The following is a 17,720-nucleotide window of genomic DNA, read 5'->3' as shown; positions in this document are numbered from 1 at the left end:
TAGTTCATCACCATAGTTCAAGTCACCAATTTTTTGCCTCTCATGTCTCCCTAAGTAAAATAGCAATAATAACGACTTTCATACCAATGGATATGTTATTTAGAAACATGGTCAGAAATGAATACAGCACTTAAAGTATCACACGTGAAATAGTTATAGATATCCAATTTTATTAATAATAATTTATAAATTATACTTATCTGGTCTTGACATATATTAGAATCATGTCTTTTTTTTTTTTTTTTTTTTGCAGCAAATAGAGCAATCCTCTACTTTTGGGGGGAAACCGTCTACTGGTGAAATGAGAAGTACTGGTCTGATAATTCAATAAATCATCCAAGTCTGTGGAAACCTGCCAGTTCAGAGATGATAACTGGATTTGTTTTCAGATTTCTCAAGTTTCACATGCATTTTAGTTCCTGTGCTTGGTTTTAGTCCTTTCTTCTATTCAATCGAATAGCTTTACAATGATTTCAGAGAGAGCAAATGAGTGACTATAAGGGAGATAACAAATGAGTGACTAGAAGGCCTCAACTAGCCTCAGGGATTTTCTAAACACTGGAATCAGTGGTCAAATTTTGCAAACAGAAAGCTCACCATGGCCTCCCCATTCCCTATGTATGGTGTGGATGCCACAATTTCACCCATTCAAGTGACTTGCCTAGTTCCTGTGGCATCTGCGTTTGTTTCAGATGCCTGATCCTCTCTGTTTTGTACTGTAGTATGTGTCATGGCATACTGGAAAGGGTCTGTGGGTCAGAATATGTCGATTTGTTATTCCGTGTAGCTTTAAGACCTGCTGAGGGAACATGCGCCCTATAGCTACTCTTCCACAAAGCTCTTTCCTCTGCATGTTTAAGCAGCATCCCTTGAGTCTGTAATCTGGTATGCCATTATGCCTGTGAAATATTTACTTATTATGTCCCAGTCTACTGGGCCCTGGAGGGTAAGCTCTTTTCTTCCTAGCATCTGTCATTTACTCCTTCTTTCCCCTAATCATAAGGAAGCCCCAATCTTCACTTTCACTGACCCCAGATCCCCAGTCTTCCCATTCATCTTAGTCCCAGGGCATGGAGATAGGGGGTGGCTGCATCACTGTTTATAATAAAACAACTATAAACTAAAAAGAACATTCAAAAGAATGAACTGTGAGTGGAGAATATGACATAAGCACACAGTTCCGACTTGGATGAAATATCTTCCAGATATTATCAACCATCTAAAAACTGCATCCTTGTCATCAACAGAAAAAGTTCAATATTTAAGAAAATAAGCCCTTTTCTAAACTAACTTTTTAAGGGGAAGAAAATGATAAATTTTACATGTATACAATTTATTTATTTATATTATAGTCTTATATGATACAAACATTTTCTCATCTAAAAATGATATTTTAAGAAACATACTTTCATTAAACTATTCAGCATTAACTGATACTTTTAACCTCGTGTGGATTTTAACAAATAAATAGGAAAACATTTCCCTTAACATCAAAATCAAGGATGATTGTATGTAATATCACTATATAAATATGAGAATGTTAACTAATACTTGTCTAGGTCAACTATTCCGGTTGCATTACAAACATATATGTAACATATAAATCAGATGTCAAATTTCTGCATTATTATCTTTGTCATGAATTAATAGCCTGCAAAATGCCTTTTTTGTTTGTTTTGTTTTGTTCATTTTGCCCTGTAATCTCTAAGTATTTAGGCAGAAAAGAAAGAGAAGCACAACTGAGAAATATTTTAATTCTGAACCAATAAGAATCTTTTTAGTTGCAATCTTCTGGCTGCTTCCCACAGGAGACAATATGCTGAGAAAGGGTGAGCTACCACTAACCCAATGGCTTAGTCCTATAAAAAAAAGAACTATCACAGTGTCAGGAAAGACTACATAGTTCATCATCTGAAAGACAGGTTGCTCTCATCTGTAAAAATTAATCTATTCTCTTGATGTTCAGACATAAAAAATATTTGATTTTGTGAGATCCCTAAACTAGAATATGCTCAATCTACCCCTTTTCTTTGCCCTACTCCCCAAACTCTCTGCCTAATTAATATAGTTATCTAATGATATTAAAACAATGATGGTCTTGGATGAAAACAATGGATGCTTTGTTTTACTTAGATTTTGGTGAAGACATTTAAAAAGAATCAAATATGTGAGAGGGTTTAAAGTTTTAATAAAGAATTAAGGGTGATTAGTGACGGTGGAATTCTCATACACTTATTGATTGCCTAATAGGTTCAAAGTTCTGTGCTGCCCGCGGATATATATCTCAATTTCTTCGTCTCTGGACTATGGTACTTCAGCAACTGGTCAGGAAAATGGCTTTCATGTCGGACTGAAGAATTCTCAATTTGGGGAGAGGTTTGGATTAGGGGGGTGTCAAGAGATTCAGCTCAAAAATTTGTTGATCGAGGTTTCAACAGTTTCTCTCCAAGTCAACATTTTAACAGCATTTTAACAGGGCTGGTCTAGGCATCCTTTCTAATCTACCTAGCCCAATGATTTGAGAATTTTAGGATCCAATAGCTTAAACTATATCAAAACAATCTCAAAGCTTTAAAAACAGTCATAGCAAACCTTGCCCAGACCTTCAACCTTGGTGGTAATAAGGTCAGAGTTGAAGATTCTGGAGGCAATTTTTTGTTCTTGGGGGGCCAGGGCCAGAAGGTCAACTTGCAAAGAATCTCCCAGACTTGGGTGTCCTGTGCCTTGCTCTCTGGCCACACAGTGGTCCCCTAACACTTTAAATATCTCAATTTTGCTTTAACACTCTGAAAACATCATTTCTAAGAATAACAAGGGTATGGCAGGTTATTTTCTCTTTCCACAAATTCTAGTTGCATTAATTTAACATAAAAATAATTTGGGGGAGAGATTATTATCTTTCTACATTCTGAAAAGCTCTCACTAAATACAGTTTTAAAATATGCAATTGATATGCTTCATTTTCTTGAGTATTCAATAAAGTCCTTAGATTTTTCCCTCCCTCCCAACTGCAGGAATAAAACCACTCAGTTCCTTTTAAGCACAGCAAACATGAATCAAATAGCTTTTACTCCATATTTATAAAATGCCACTCTCGTAAGTTTTTCAGTATTTCCCGTCATCTTCCACCATTTTCATTTATTAATCTCAATATATTTTAAAGCACACATACACTCAAAAAAACTCTTCCCTGGGGCTTACTGTAGCTTTTTCTTCCCCAAATCTTTGAAAATCTTAGCCTATACATGATTGACATGCTTTTCCCGAGTTCTCTGAAGACCACCTTTTGTGCTCTATATTGACAGAGCCCCTCTGGATCTGGGAGAAAGCAATCACATCCCATTGTGATGTCAGCTTGAGGGGCACAGGCTCCCAGCACTAGTTGCTAGAGCCGCAAATCCATTGCGTTGCATGTTATAAATAAGGACATTGCCCTGTGACAGCTACGGTTTGGAAACACTAACATTTTTCTTTGCAACTCTCATTTTTTAATCTTTTTCACTTATTTTCTATAGTAAAAACTTAGCCACCCAAATATGACTTCCTGTATCACTGACCTACATGCCATAATTAAAAGAAAGAAAGTCCAACCAACCGTGACAAAGGTTGCAGTCAGCGTTTAAGACAAAACCGACTCTTTAATGGCTTAGCAAAAGGTGGCTCTCTCTGCACGGCATCTCCTGCAGCCCTGCCTCTCCCTGCCCTCTCCGTCCACGTAAGTCCCTTCACGTTGCGTTAAGAAGGCGTGATGTGTGCTTTCCAGCCGCTGCATTTTTGAGTTTGGTCTTCTCAACCATGAAAACACAGTTATAAATTGTTCCCGGAGCTACACCAGGCAACATCTTGGCACTTGGTTGTTTTTAACTTTTCAACAATAGGCACTGTTCACTCCCCTCCAGCTCAGTTCTGTATTCAGTGGTCAGGCAGGGCGCTGATGAAAGGCCAGTCACGGCTCTCCCCCATGGTATCAGTGTGGCGGCATGTGATGATTCACATGGGGTGTGTTTGATCCGAGAAAGCCCAGTCTCTGCTTATTCTTCCTTTGTTCTGTCATCTGGGGAGAAAGAGACAGTGTGTTGAGCTGATTTCCTCACTCTCTCCCAGGGCTGGTGGGCCACACCGTTTTGGGTTAACATTTCCCAAGCACCTACAGGGCTGTCTTGGGATCGTAGAGAATATGTTTCTTCAAAACAGAGAGAATATTTTTTAAGTGCATTTCCATAAACAGAGAAAACAAAGCAAACCCGGTCTCTGTGGTTAAGAAACAGGAACCATGGTTCTTTTAAAGCAGCCCTTGCTTGTCACATAATCACCCCCCAACACCAGAGTCATTTTAACAGCTCCCACAGTCACTTTCGATATTATTTTTACAGATGCTAACAATTTTACACGATGTAGGGGATGATTATAGCGATGACAGATACTAATGATGATCTGCCTTTCCAATGAGTTTAATTACTCTGATGGCAGAAAATATGAGTTTCTACCAAAAAAGTGCAAAGAGGTCTTTGCATTTTGGCATTCGTGCCTTCCTTCCCCCTTTCACAGAAGGAGAAGGTTCACACAAGATGGGGAGGTGGAGAAGCAGAAGCCCCTGCTTGCTGAGATGTTCCAACAGCACACCATGGGCTTTCTTAATCGGAATTTATAAATTCCACAAGCTTGCTCCCAGGAGTCTCTGGGTCTCCCGCACTCAAGGTGGTGAATGACTCCCCCTCACTCAGCCCCAGCTCCCTGGACCCACTGACCTGCTCCTTGAGCTCCGCCAGCTGACCCGACAGCTGTTTGACCAGACTCATGGTTGATTCCAACTTCTCCTGCAGGTTCCGAATCTCATTTTGCTCACTGTCACCTTCATTGCTAACAAGGGACATGGCTCGCATCCGAGGAAACCAATCCAAGTTCTTCTCCTAAAAGCAAATAAATATTCAGGAACAAGGGAGTAGGTATGGAAGGAAGCCTGAAGACTGTTTATAGGTGTTCATTATTACTAACAGATAAATCAAACATTTTTAGCGCACTTTTTAGCCACGGATGGGGAGGGGCTGAGGGTTGGAATGAAGTGGGGGTTACATATTGCTCTTCATGAGCTGGGGGAATATCTTAACTATTTCAACAAACTTCCTATGGGCTCCCAGGGAGGTCTGGGATACAACATTGAGAACAGCAGCCTGAACCCTGCAGGCATTCAATGAATCTTGGTGAATGACAAGGTAGGCTCTGAAGGCTGGGGGAGCAGATCCAAATGTGTGGGTACAGCACAGGCCTGAGCTGTTTCTCCTCCCCACCTCCCCCGGGCACAAAAGAGAAAGGGGTGGAGGAACAGGAAAGTGGTAAAAGAAATGTTTCAGTTCCGGCCACCCACGCAAGTTTACCTCCCACTTCCCCAAGACAGGCTCGTAGCGGGCTCAGGAAGAGGGAAGTGGGAGGGCATGGCCCTAGGTTACTCTGTCTGCTCCCTTTGGAAACATTTTACTACAGAAGGGGTGAGGCTTCAGAGTCAGACTTCCCCAGAGGGCAACAGCTGGTCCCACTTCTGTTTTTCTAGGTGGACTTGGTGCAGGTATGTGTGCACGCGATTCCCCTTCATTGCCATGGAGACAAAGGGATAACCAGATACCCAGCTCTCTTGGAAACTGCCTGATGGCCCGGCATCATAGAGTCACTGTGCATTACTTACATTCCATCTTGAATCCTCAAAAAAGCCTGCAAGGGAAATCACACTGTCCCCATTTTACAAATGAGGAAACAAGCGACCCCAACAGTTAAATTACCCACGTCACAAACTAGGAACTGGGAGAGCTAGGATGTGAAGTCTTTGAAGTGGGGTGTGTTCCCACCACTGGCCAGGTATGTCAGTCTGTAACCTTATTTACCAGTTTCCCTAAGTCACCTTCTCCCAGCATCTCCAGAAGTGACCTTCCTGCTTAAGATGTTTTCTACTCCGGAAAAGCCCACTACAAAGTGGCCATAAAGACGTCTGCCTGGCAGATCCTTAGAATGAGCGTTAACACAGTACGTTCCTCCCTAAGATACAGTGGAAAGGCCCAACCCACATATCTCTGCTCTTCTGTCTGATTCTCACCCAGCCCTTGGCTTGGTCCTTTTTTCTTTTTGGTAGTTGTTCTAGTCTGAGAATAGCAAGTTCTTAATAATCCCCTACCTCCAATGGCAATGAAAAGGGATGATAAAGGATTAAGGATAAAACATCTTAAAGAGTTTTAAACTGCATTTAAACTGCTGTAGCTAATTAGCATTTCAAAAGGAGAGTGGTAACTTATTCTGAAATGCAGAGTGACAGCCAGATTCATTCATTCTCTCAATCCTTCCCCATCTATTGCCAGGTATTTAGAGATGAAAATCAGAGAAGACAAGATGTTGCTCTCAAAGAGCTTGTGGCTTCAGACAGCCCTCAGAGAAAAGTGGACAGTGCATTACCTATACCAAAATCACCTGGGCTGCTTGTTAAAATTGCAGATTTCCACCTCATCTCCTCTCACCAAGTCAACCTCTTAGGGGTTGTGCATTATTCCTTCGTGCACTAAACTTTAAGAACTCGGGTCCATAAAAACACAGAAGATAGATGACAACCCTGGGGTAGTGGCATAATAGGGATATGGAGTGAAGGGAAAAGAGCAGAAAAAGCTGGTGTGGGGAATGGCAAGTCAAATAGGGGGCCCGTTAAAGGCCTGTAACTGACAGGATGGGCGGCCTAGTGGGGTGGGAGACCATGCCTTCTAGTGACCACAGCAAAGACCGAAGGGTTTGAGAACCTTAGATAGCTGAGCCCAGGTCGGTTGGTGGAGGCAGAGAGCTGGACCAATAGAGGACGGGGTATCCCCTGAAATCGGTGCCAGAAAGACTAAGGTGAGAGGAGGATAAGGATGACAGCAAAGCAGTGATTGGAATGAGGAGCATGACTGTGGGGACTGGTAGGAAGGATGGAGAAGAAGACACCTGTGCTGAAGGTTCTATAAGCACCGAATCCTGTCAACCATCCAATGAACGCCAGCTCTCTTATCTCTTTAGTCTGTGGATTAAGTACAGTGTTATCTATTATCTGAACTTTACAAATGAAGAAACTGAGGCTAACAAATGTTTTAGCTGGGATCCCAACCCAGATCTGTGTGCATCGAGATTGCTTGGTAAGACTGGAGACTGTGGATAGAAAGTGCAATAATACATTTTAAAATTCGAAAAGTAGAACAACTTTAGGAAGTAAAAATTCTACAATGAGAGTCCTTTAAATCTGATAAAATATTGGCGAATTTGGGGAGTCAGTATTTAATGGGGACAGAGTTTTATTTGGGGGGAGATGAAAATTCCCTGGAGATAGATGGTGGTGATGGTTGCATAACAATGTAAATGTACTTACTGCCACAAAACTGTGCACTTAAAAATGGTTAATTTTATGTTATGCATATTTTACTACAATTTAAAAAAATCACTGTATTTGCAGAGGCTAATCTTTTGGATGAATCATGCCCAAAGTCCTTGAAGTCATCCTGGGGGAGGTCAGCGATAGGGTGGATGAGGGGGCTGTGGGCTGCCATGGGCCAAAATCTGTGATGAATGTATAGGAGTGCCCGGGCGGTATTGGAGGACAGTGATGTGGAGGCTTGGAAAATGCATTTCACGTGAGGGTGAAGGCGTGGTGATGTCTTGGCGGTGGGAGCCGAGTCTGCTGACTCTCTTCTAAGGCCCTTAGTGTCGAGGGGTTGGGAAGACGGCCCATTGCCACCAGCTGGTTAAAAGTGAAGGCACGCCTCTTGGGAGAACCAAGAAGGCAGCACTTGGGGAGAGGAGAGTTGGTCTACAACGGCAGACTCCGGGGAGCTGATGGGACCGAAGGGTTTGAGAACCTTAGATAGCTGAGCCTGGAGAGAGAAGGTACCAGGTGACATAGCGATACCCAAGGTGTGGATGGTGAAAACATCAATTTTCAGAAAGTTTTCAAAAGAAACAGAGGCAAAATATTCTCATGCTTAGCAAGCAGATGGTAACTGAGCCAAAGAGAACATGGGTGAGGTTTCATGACACGACCTGCAAAGAGGTTACTGTATTCCGGAGTCTCTGGCTCTTGAGGAAACAACTAGCTCTTGGAGGACCATCACCCCAACCTTTGGGCTACAGGACTCTCTTTCCTTGCACATTTTTTCTTCCCTTGTTCCTAGTTCATCCATTCATTTACTAATTCTTACTGTGTTTTCTATGTCTGTGCTGGGCGCTGGGAAAACAATAGTGAACAACACCCAGCTCATTCTCATGCTTATGGAATTAACAGTCTATGTGGAGGGAGACTTCAATCAAAGGATGAGAAAAACAACAGCAAGCTGTGCTTAGGGGCCGGGTAGGAAAGTACATGATAGACACTCTCATCCTTTCTCTTAGTCCCTAAAAATCATTCTCTTTTAATCCTCTTTTGGTTTTTCTCATCTTTCTTTCACTGCTTGTATCTTTCTGTTTTTGTCCTTTGCTTGTTTCTCAGTCTTTTCCCTCCTACTTCTGTGCATTTTGTTTCATTTCTCCCTTCCTCTGTATATCAACTGGCCATAATCTGAAAGTAAGAAAAAATGTGTAATTATGATTTTTTTCCATATTGAATGCTTTGTGGTTTCTTTTCTTGGTTTTTAAAGAACTTGACTTGAATGTCTTACATCTCTCACTGAAATGGGAGAAAAAAACACACAACAACACACCAACCTAAATTGTCTTTGTCCTCTTTTTTCACATAAAGCCAGTCTTTTACAGCTAATTTCCGTAACTGATGTTTCTTCAAATTAGTGTAGAAAGTACATCCTTTTCACCAAAATTAAGTCAAATACAGCAGTTTTCTTAGAATAAATGCTGCATTTGCTTTTTCATTCAAAGCGGCTCCCAATTAAATATTCCAAGGTTCCTCTCTCATCCAATGGCACCCTGAGTGGCCTCCATGCAAGGCTCACCCTGAGTGGGCGAGAAAGTTCAGACCAGGACTTGAACCTGAACCAGAACTGCAGGACAGACACCCAGAACAGCGGCCAGTGCACAGGACCTCACTTCCTCACCATGCCAACTTGTATGTGTCCACCCTCCAGCAAAGCAGTTAGATCTGATTGGTTACTTCTCGGTTACTCATACATGCTGAGAACATCTCATGATTATGATGAGCAGATTCCCATGCTGTCTTGGGTTAGTCAGTATGAAATCATTTCCTTATTTCACCAGGAATGAAAATATTTGACCACTGGGTAGTATATAGCCAGGGAAGTTAGAGATTGACTGTTAGACTCTGAGGCTGCAATGTGAGATCCCAATGTCTTGGTGGGTGGAAATTCAGAGCTTCTCAAGGCTTCTCAAATACAACTGGTCACGTCTCTGAAAAGGGACACACAGGGCTTGCTAGGCACACCCCTCTTGGTCTCCCTGAATTCTAACAATAATGCTGCCCCCCACATAGGTTTGTCTCACACAAAGAAATAAGTAAACCTTCTAGAAGACTATGTAAATTCCTCCTTCGGAATAAAAAATGCTCTTTTTTTTTTTTTTTTTCTTTGAGAGCAAACTACTTAATAGTTCCCAAATCTCAAAACTGCACAGGGGAGCTCAGTGAAGGGCCCCACACATGGCTATCATGCCAGAGTTTTGCCCATCATAATCTGATTAAACTGAGTTTGCAGTTGGCCAGCTCACCAGCTGATTTTTTTTACTAGTCCCTAATATTAAGACATTTTATCAAATTGTTCTTTAACTTGTTCAGTCTATCCTTATGTCTTTTTCTTTGTCTTCAAAATACTACCCAAGCAGAGGGGAAGAGTTGGTTGTCCTCTAAGCCTGTCTCCCCTGGGCTAGCAGCATCAACATCATTGGGAAATGGTTTGAAATGCAAATTCTCAGCCATACCCCAGATGTTCAGAATCAGAAGTCTAAGATTGGGGCCCAGTAATCTGTGCTTTAGTAAGCACTAAAAGTGATTCTGATGAGTACTGAAGTTTGAGAACAACCACTCTAATTCAAAACCAAACCAGTGATATCTTAACATCACCAATCATTGGATGAAACTTAAAGAAAACAGGGCCATCTGTAATAATGTCAACAATAAAAAAAGATTAAAAAATCATCCTTAAACAATAAAAAACAATCCTTATCTGTGCCCACGTTATACATTGATTGAGTAATCATATAATTTGTTGGCTTAACAAGGATACAGTTGAGCATAAAAGGAGTGTTATTAAAAACTTTGCAGAGCCCTGGCCAGTGTGGCTCAGTAGGCTGAGTGTTGTCCCATGCCCTCAGAAATAGGCTGGGGTGCACAGCCTATTCCACAGTTGTGGGCTATATCCCCAGGAGAGGGAGTGCAGGGTGCAGCCAATTAATGTATCTCTTTCTTATCAATACGTGCTCTATCCCTTTCCCTTCCTCTCTCTTTAAAAATCAACAAAAGCATTAAAAAAAATTTGCCGAGAGAATGGTATAACCAGGAAGGACTGTTCCAGTCAAAACTATGGTACCTCTGGACTCCATTAGGATCTGGACTATGATTTATGGTACCTGGACCAACTAGTTAGGGGAATGAAAGTGTTTTGTAACAGTATCTGGGCTGCCTCTGTAAATAAGAAAATTGTATTTATGTATTAAGCTGCTGAGAAGATGATTCTGAGGTATTATTTATTAGAAATTCATAATTTGGTCACTTAGAAATTTCCTATAAAAAAGGGATTTGACATATTTCTCATGGGAGTATTCCATACCTAACACTCTCATTATTCCTCATTCTTTCTTTTTCTCTTATAAAATGGATGGATATTAATACTCCTCTGGAATTTCTCCTTAATTCCAATGACCTTCTCTAAATAATTCATTTTTTTCTCTTAGTTTTATTTTCTAAATCATCAGTAGCTTCTCTACCGTCTCTGAACTGTTTCAAAGTCTATCACCAATAGCTGGACCATGGGCATGACACGGAGACCTAACAATAAACTCAAAGTTGGACCAAGATGATGTGCCAAGTTGAACCCAAGAAATCTTACACTCAGGCTGAACTTCCCATCAGCATCAAAGAGGTAATATTTCTTCACTAGATTCTTCAAAGAGGACATCATGTGGATTGAGGATGCTGAATTTAAAAAATCTGAATTGAGTCCAAACCAATATGTTCTTCTAGGATAGGGGCCAGCGAGGTGTGATGTCAGAATGGGACTGAACTCTTTAAGATTACAGCTTTGCAGAGCATAGCAGTGACCACTGTCTAGATGGCTCTGGGACTTGGAGCAACTACAGGATGGTGCACAGCTTGAAAAGAATCTTACTAAGGCTGCCAATGCATCAACAGCTGACTAGCTGTGTCCACAGACAATGTTGTTCTGAACACAATGAGCCCAGCAGCTGGGACCTGGGAGAAGAAATGAGGTAACTTAAAGTAGGATGAACAAGGAAAACTTCAAATGGGGCAGAGCTATGGGCTGCCCAGGATGCAGTGAGGCTGAAAGAAGAGTGTGGTCCACTGTCACTCCAGATGATGGTGGGTGTGGCTCTTTTTGAATAATGGCTCCTAGGCTGATAACAATAAGATGCAAAGACACAAAAGGCCCAAAGTTTTCATGAACAGGAACAGCAGCCATGAGTCACAGAGCAGTTTGATATAAATGCAATGTAGAAACAATTATTGATCATGCAGTAGGTATTACCTTTCTCATCTTCATGCAATTTCACAAATTTTTCAGCTGATGCTATTTAGGTTTTATGCATTTTTCCATACTTGAAACATTTCCCTGGTTGTCTTACTTGTTTTCCAAGTCTTCTATAGCAATCTGATAGAAGACTTGAAAAACTGAAAACAGAGGCTGAAGCAATTCCTACATGTAAAACTCATTTCTGACACATGATGGAGCCAGTCGATAAAATGCTATAATGCCTGGTTATGATTGGCTGCTGATGAGAACTCAGATGCTGCCCTGAGACATTTTATAATGAGCAGTGACCAACTTTTAAATTGCTTCCTAATTTGAGTTTATTTCTTGTCTCCTCAATTAGAGGATGCACATCTTGAGAGTTGAAACCATGTATATACACTCATGTTAATGGCCCCCATAGCAGCCTGGGCAGTTTTGTTCTCACATTTTTCTTCCAATTTGCTTCTTCCTCCACTGCCCTCCTTTTCACTGCAGACCTGCTCACTCCCAGGTCTCTAAGGGAAGACTCTAAATCCTTGGAATTTCCTGAATAAAAGACTTGAAAAACTGAAATAGATGCTGACGTAATTTCTACTTGTAAAATGAGAGAAATGTCGTTATTCATAAGGTCCCTGATCACACCTGCGTTTATGCTAATGAGGTGACACTGGTGAGCCCCTAGTTAGCTTCAGGATGGGGGATAGTTACCAGAAAGACCAAGCACAAGTGGCTAGAGGTTTGGGACTTTGAGAAAACCCAACCTTCAGGGTGGGGAGGGAGGCTGGAGATTAAGTTCAATCATGTGGCCTGTGATTCAGTCTTATAAAAGCCTACTAAAACCTCTAACTCTGAGGCTCAGTGAACTTCCTGGTTGGTAAACACACTGATGTGTAGAAAAGGCGATGCCCCGGATTCCACAGGAGAGGCATGGGAGCTCTGTGTTCCCTCCCAGACCTTCTCCCATGTGTCTATTTGGCTGGTCCTCCTGATTTGTACCCTTCATAATGAAACTGTAAAGATAAATATAATGTCTTTCTGAATTCTGCGAGTTGCTCTAGTGAATTATTGAACCTGAGGGGATTGTGGGAACCACTGAAATTGCAGCCAGTCTCAGAAGTGCGGATGGCCTGGGGACACCGGAAGCATGGTTGGCGCCTAAAGTTAAGGACAGTTGTGTTGGGGTCTCGCCCTCTAACTTATGGGGGTTGTGCTAACTCTGGGTAGTTAGTGCCAGAATTGAATTGCAGTGCCCCTAACTAGGGTTGAAATGGAATAGCTGGGTCAGAATAGGCTCCAACTTGGTTGTGGGCCATGTGGCAATCAGCTTCTGCAGGTGGCAAGGGGGTGGGAGGGTGTCCCAAAAGCAGTGGACAAACAATCAGGAAATGAGGCTAGTTGGGCATCTAATTTTCCGAAGTGTTGCTGGTCTGAGACCTATAAGTAGTTGGCATTTCAGAAGAGCTACAGAAGATAGAACATAGTCAGAGACCTGCGGCTCTATACACAGGATATGACCACACATGGCAGAAAGATTTATCCAGGGTGTGGTTATGGCAAAAGAATAAAGGGGAAAAGGATGATGTTTGATTGTGATCTTAAATAAATTCTCTCTTTTACCCCCTACCCGTTCTGCCTGAAGGGTTAGGAGCAATTTGAAATCCACCAGCCTGTGCATTTTCTCTGGTTTAGACGATTTACTCTAGTTTGTTCTACATAGTCCCTTGTCAGGAGTGAATTTTGTGTGGTACAAATAATCAATGCTGTTGAATCAAAATGTGAAAGCACTGATATATTTTTTAGAATAAATTTTTCTAGCTTAAAATCTAAACTCCTTTCCTAGCCCAGGGGACCCTAGGAGATTCAGTCTTTGTCCTTCTCCTGCACCCTCTTCCTTCCTCAGTAGGCTCAGCCACAGGGGCTGTCCTGGTAGTCCTCCTCACAACCCACCATTCCTGACAGAAATTGGCTCTTTCTGACCCCTAGGTCTTTCCAGGACTTGCTTACTTACTCCATCGAGGTCTCTGCTCAGATGTTACCTTCCTAGAGAGGTTGCTCTTGACAATGCAATTTAATATACCTCCATCCCTCGCTACACCTTTTGCTTGCTTTGTTTTTTCTCATTGTTCCCTGACATGACCTACATCATACACTTGTCTATTTCCAACAATAGAGTGCAAGTTCAAGGAGGGCAGGGCTTTGTCTCAATTGTTCTTAGGGCCTAGAATAGTGTCTAGCACATAGTCGACTTCCGATAAATGTTAGGCGAATAAACATAGAAGCCAAAATAGAGGATGCAGAAGGAGAAAATAATTCTGCTACTACTGCTGCTTTTTCACGAGGGTCTGAAGGTGAGGGGTACTCAGGTAAAAGGCGAAGTGACTTGTGCGGGGAAGGTATACGCTCTGTGCTAACATTAACCAAGGTGCACCCACTCTAGACAGTCCCCCCCTGAGATGGGGCTGAAATGTGCAGAGATCCAATAGAGCAGGCTGTGATTTAAAGGGCAGGGGGTTCTGAAGGCAGCCCATTCTCCAAATCCCAGCTTTGCCCCTCATTAGGTGTCTGATTGAAGAAGATTCTTATTGAAGTTGCTTCCTCTGAAAATGGGAAAATGATGCCTATCTTTTAGGATGTCTGTCAGGATTTGCTGAAACGATGTTGGAAAATGAATGCCATGCAGAAGCTTCTGGTGGGCGGAGAATGGAATGGGAGCGAGGGCAGGGCACTGAGGGTGCAGCATGTAGAAACACATGTTTGGGGCAAAGAGAATGAGAGTGGGAGGAGAGGTCTGTAACCCATGGGATTATGACATCCCTGAAGTCACAGATTTTCAGAGACAAGAACAAGGAGTCACCCTGACGTGTTACATTTTCCCACATCAAGTGCTACTTGGGAATTTCAGAGGGATTTCCCACCACTCTGTCCCACCCCACGGCTTCGTAACCTTGTGGAAACGAGGAGCCTATTCATTTGTTCCATATCCGCAAATGCAACCTTTGCCTATTCGTGCCCACTTTTTAAAAATGCAAATCCCTCAAGTTGCCATGGCTCTCAGAATCTACCGTCTGAAAATCACTGACACACGGAGAGAAAAGGGAGGCCACCTCAGAAGGGAAGGCTTCTATTTTTGTCTCAGTTTCTTTGCAAGAGCTCTGGCCAGAGGGGCGGCACCCCTCCCAGTCAGAGCTGACTCCATTTGTCTCTCCGGACTGGGACTTAGAGAGAGAGCTATGAGGCTTGTTTCCAGGGCTATTTTAGCCCTGCTGTATTTTACTAAACACACGAATCATCCTTTTACTTCCTCCTTTTCTGCTTATCTTACCCGAGGGGCACAGAGAGCCACTTTGACACATCAAGTTGATCTCTTCTCTCATCACCACCTTTCTTCAAAGGTCACTGTTTTAGGGAAGTGATGCTGACTTTTTGCTTTGCCTGGTACCCAAGCCCGGGGTCATGCTATGAACTGTGTTAGAGAAGCCTTGACTTTGAAGCCGTATTTGGCTTTGCCGTAGTTTGTGCTTGAAAATTAGATTATAGGAGATGTGTGCACTTTGGCCCGGTCTCTGGCTTCAATACGCGGCCAATGGATGCGTGCCTACTTAACTTCGGAGCTGACAAGGCTTTTTAGTGCCCTTACAAACAGGATTTATTTGGATTTAAAATTTATTGCCAGGAATGGAAAACTGATGGTTTTGCCAGTGTTGGTAGCCAAGGCTTCCAAGATCCCGTTGAGAGCTCAAGTTTATCCTTAGCTCTCCAACAGATGCTCCGTTACAGCCTATAAATGTCACCAGGCAGACAGGAATACTTTTTTTCTATTATGATTTTAATGTAACTTGAGTACATCTTTGTGTAACAGTTATAAATATTTTTAAAAGGCATTGTAGTTGTTCACCCCAAAGTTTAATCATTTTTTTTTTTTTTATATTTGGGATACTTACTTAAAACTTAAAAGAATGTCACCCATAGCCTCACAGTTAATTGTGTTGTGTTGGGAATTATGCTACCTATTGGAATTAGAGCAACATCTATTCAACATTATTTAAGAATTTGGTTATGATCTATAAGCCTGGTCATGATTTATGCATTATATAAGCACAGTTTCCCCACATTTCTGTCCATCAGAGTCAATCTTTGTCTCTCCTGCCTCATTCTTTAATTTGCTGAAAAAATGTGGGGAATGATTTGGCAAAACAACTATATAATACAGATTGTATTGGTATAGATTATCCACAATTACCAACTACTGGCAAAAAGATCTAATTATTTTAACCTAAGATACAGGTGCCTTTTGGCTAATACCCAAACCAACCAAAATAAAGTTATTTAAAATTCATTTCAAAAGCCTTCTTTCCTAAAGGAATAATCATTGGATTTCTTTAAGCAACAATGTGCCCAGTTGTATGGGAAGTATGTCTCAATTTTCAAGATAAAATACACTTACATGCAATGTTCCAATAACATGCCTAGTACAAAAAGTGAGGGAGAGGATTTTTTGATGTGTACTATCAGGTTAAGCTGCTAATTTTAAAAAATCTTATTTATACTAACAACCATTTTATTACACGGACAAATTTTAGAGGATAAAAGATGCACTGTGCAGTGTAAACTCTTTATCAGCCAAATCCCATTTTTAAAAAACTGTTGACAGTATTACAGATGTCCTCCATTTTCCCCCCAGCTCCTGCCCCATCCCAGTCTCTCCTGTGCTATTCCCTCAGTCACAGTATCACCACCTTAACTACATGGAATCCCATTGTAATAAATACACTTAGGACGGCTGATGCAAGGCAGCAAGGCATTTCTGATACGCCCAGCTTCCAAGTGGCCAGGGATCCAGGGGCTGGAAGACACTGCATTCCTGGGCTTCTAGCTGGCGTCCAAGTGCTAACACCCCATTAAACAGACTGGAATCACTGAGTGTTGCACAGAGCTGTGTGCCGCCTGGTCCAGTTCCCTCATGGAACTGATGAGGGAGGGCTTTCCCTCATGCTGGTCACTGTCAACTGACCTTCAGCCTGAGCTGAAGATCAAACCAGGAGCGCCTAAGAATGTGCTCTTCATCAAAACTAAAACAATGTACACAGCGCTTCTGGAGCCTAAATGCCAAGGTAACATTTTAGGAAACATGTCTTTCCATACTCCCTGATGTCACATGCCCTTAAGGACCACTAGCCTTTTCTGTTTAGTGCCTGGCACATAAGCCCAGCAAGAACTCGGACATTTGGGGGTTGGATGCACACTGCAAGACTGCTTGTAGACTTTTACAGATGTGATTTCTTTAAAATACATACATAAAAACATATCAAGTTCTCTTAGATGTGAAACGCAAAATGTCCTTACTGTCATCCCTCCCCCACCTGCTATTTTCAGTTAGTCACTGATTACTTGTAATTATATTTCTACTATGTCTCTCCAATCACACCCTTTTTTCTACTCCATAAAACCAGTGTCACAAGCTGCTTTTCTGCTCAAACACTACCATTTTCCAACCTATAAAATCTAAAATTTTGGTCTCTTGGTATAATACTGAAGCCTCACCGTTACGTGGCAACCCAACCTCATTTACAGTATGTTCTCTTGCATCCTAGTCAGTTCCTTCACTTCCCTCATCACCTCTTTGCAATGTCGTTGAAGGAATGCATAACTGGGAGACACAAAATAAGGAACCTACTGGCAGTGGATCTTGGGTAATTTGTTCCCTGATCCTCCCTTGGGAGAGGGATTCCAGAACTGACCTGGGAGGCTGAACTAGTTCTTGCAGCCTCAGATTCTCTGAGCCCAGGCTTTATCATTTCAACTCCCATTTTGATTTGTGGGCAAAAAGTTGGTAGATAGGAAAAGAAAAATGAAGGAGAAACCATCCACAGAATTATCAAAAATTGGTACTATTTCAATCAAAGAGTACTTTAAATATTTCATTGCTTTTTCATATTTGTTTTTTCATTTTATTCTCTCGCGAACCTCGTCAAGAGCAGCCCTAATTCTTCCCAAGACACACGAGAGAAAACCGAGGCACACACCTGTCATTGCCCAACCAGTGCCACATAGGTCATGGGAAAGTCAGAA

At 41.9% G+C, this 17,720-nt stretch overlaps 1 protein-coding gene across 4 annotated transcripts in view; it reads right to left on the bottom strand.

The window, feature by feature from the left end:
* Positions 1-229: 229 nt before the first annotated feature.
* ITPR2 (inositol 1,4,5-trisphosphate receptor type 2) overlaps positions 230-17,720 on the bottom strand; it is a 421,971-nt gene continuing 404,480 nt past the window's right edge. For 3 of the 4 annotated variants that reach the window (XM_036302048.1, XM_036302047.1, XM_036302053.1), the window contains 2 exons: positions 4,749-4,910; positions 3,918-4,054 (listed from right to left, as the gene is read on the bottom strand). In XM_036302048.1, coding sequence (XP_036157941.1) covers positions 3,968-4,054; positions 4,749-4,910 — 249 coding nt within the window. In that variant the 3' untranslated portion in view covers positions 3,918-3,967. Of the gene's footprint in view, positions 4,055-4,748; positions 4,911-17,720 lie in introns of all 4 variants that reach the window. The other variant, XM_036302046.1, reaches the window with a different exon arrangement.

The sequence above is a fragment of the Myotis myotis genome, unplaced genomic scaffold, assembly GCF_014108235.1.
Source record: "Myotis myotis isolate mMyoMyo1 unplaced genomic scaffold, mMyoMyo1.p scaffold_m19_p_3, whole genome shotgun sequence".
Lineage (NCBI taxonomy): Eukaryota > Metazoa > Chordata > Mammalia > Chiroptera > Vespertilionidae > Myotis > Myotis myotis.
Note: the sequence above shows the minus strand (reverse complement) of the source record. Positions and strands in the feature narration are given on the sequence as shown.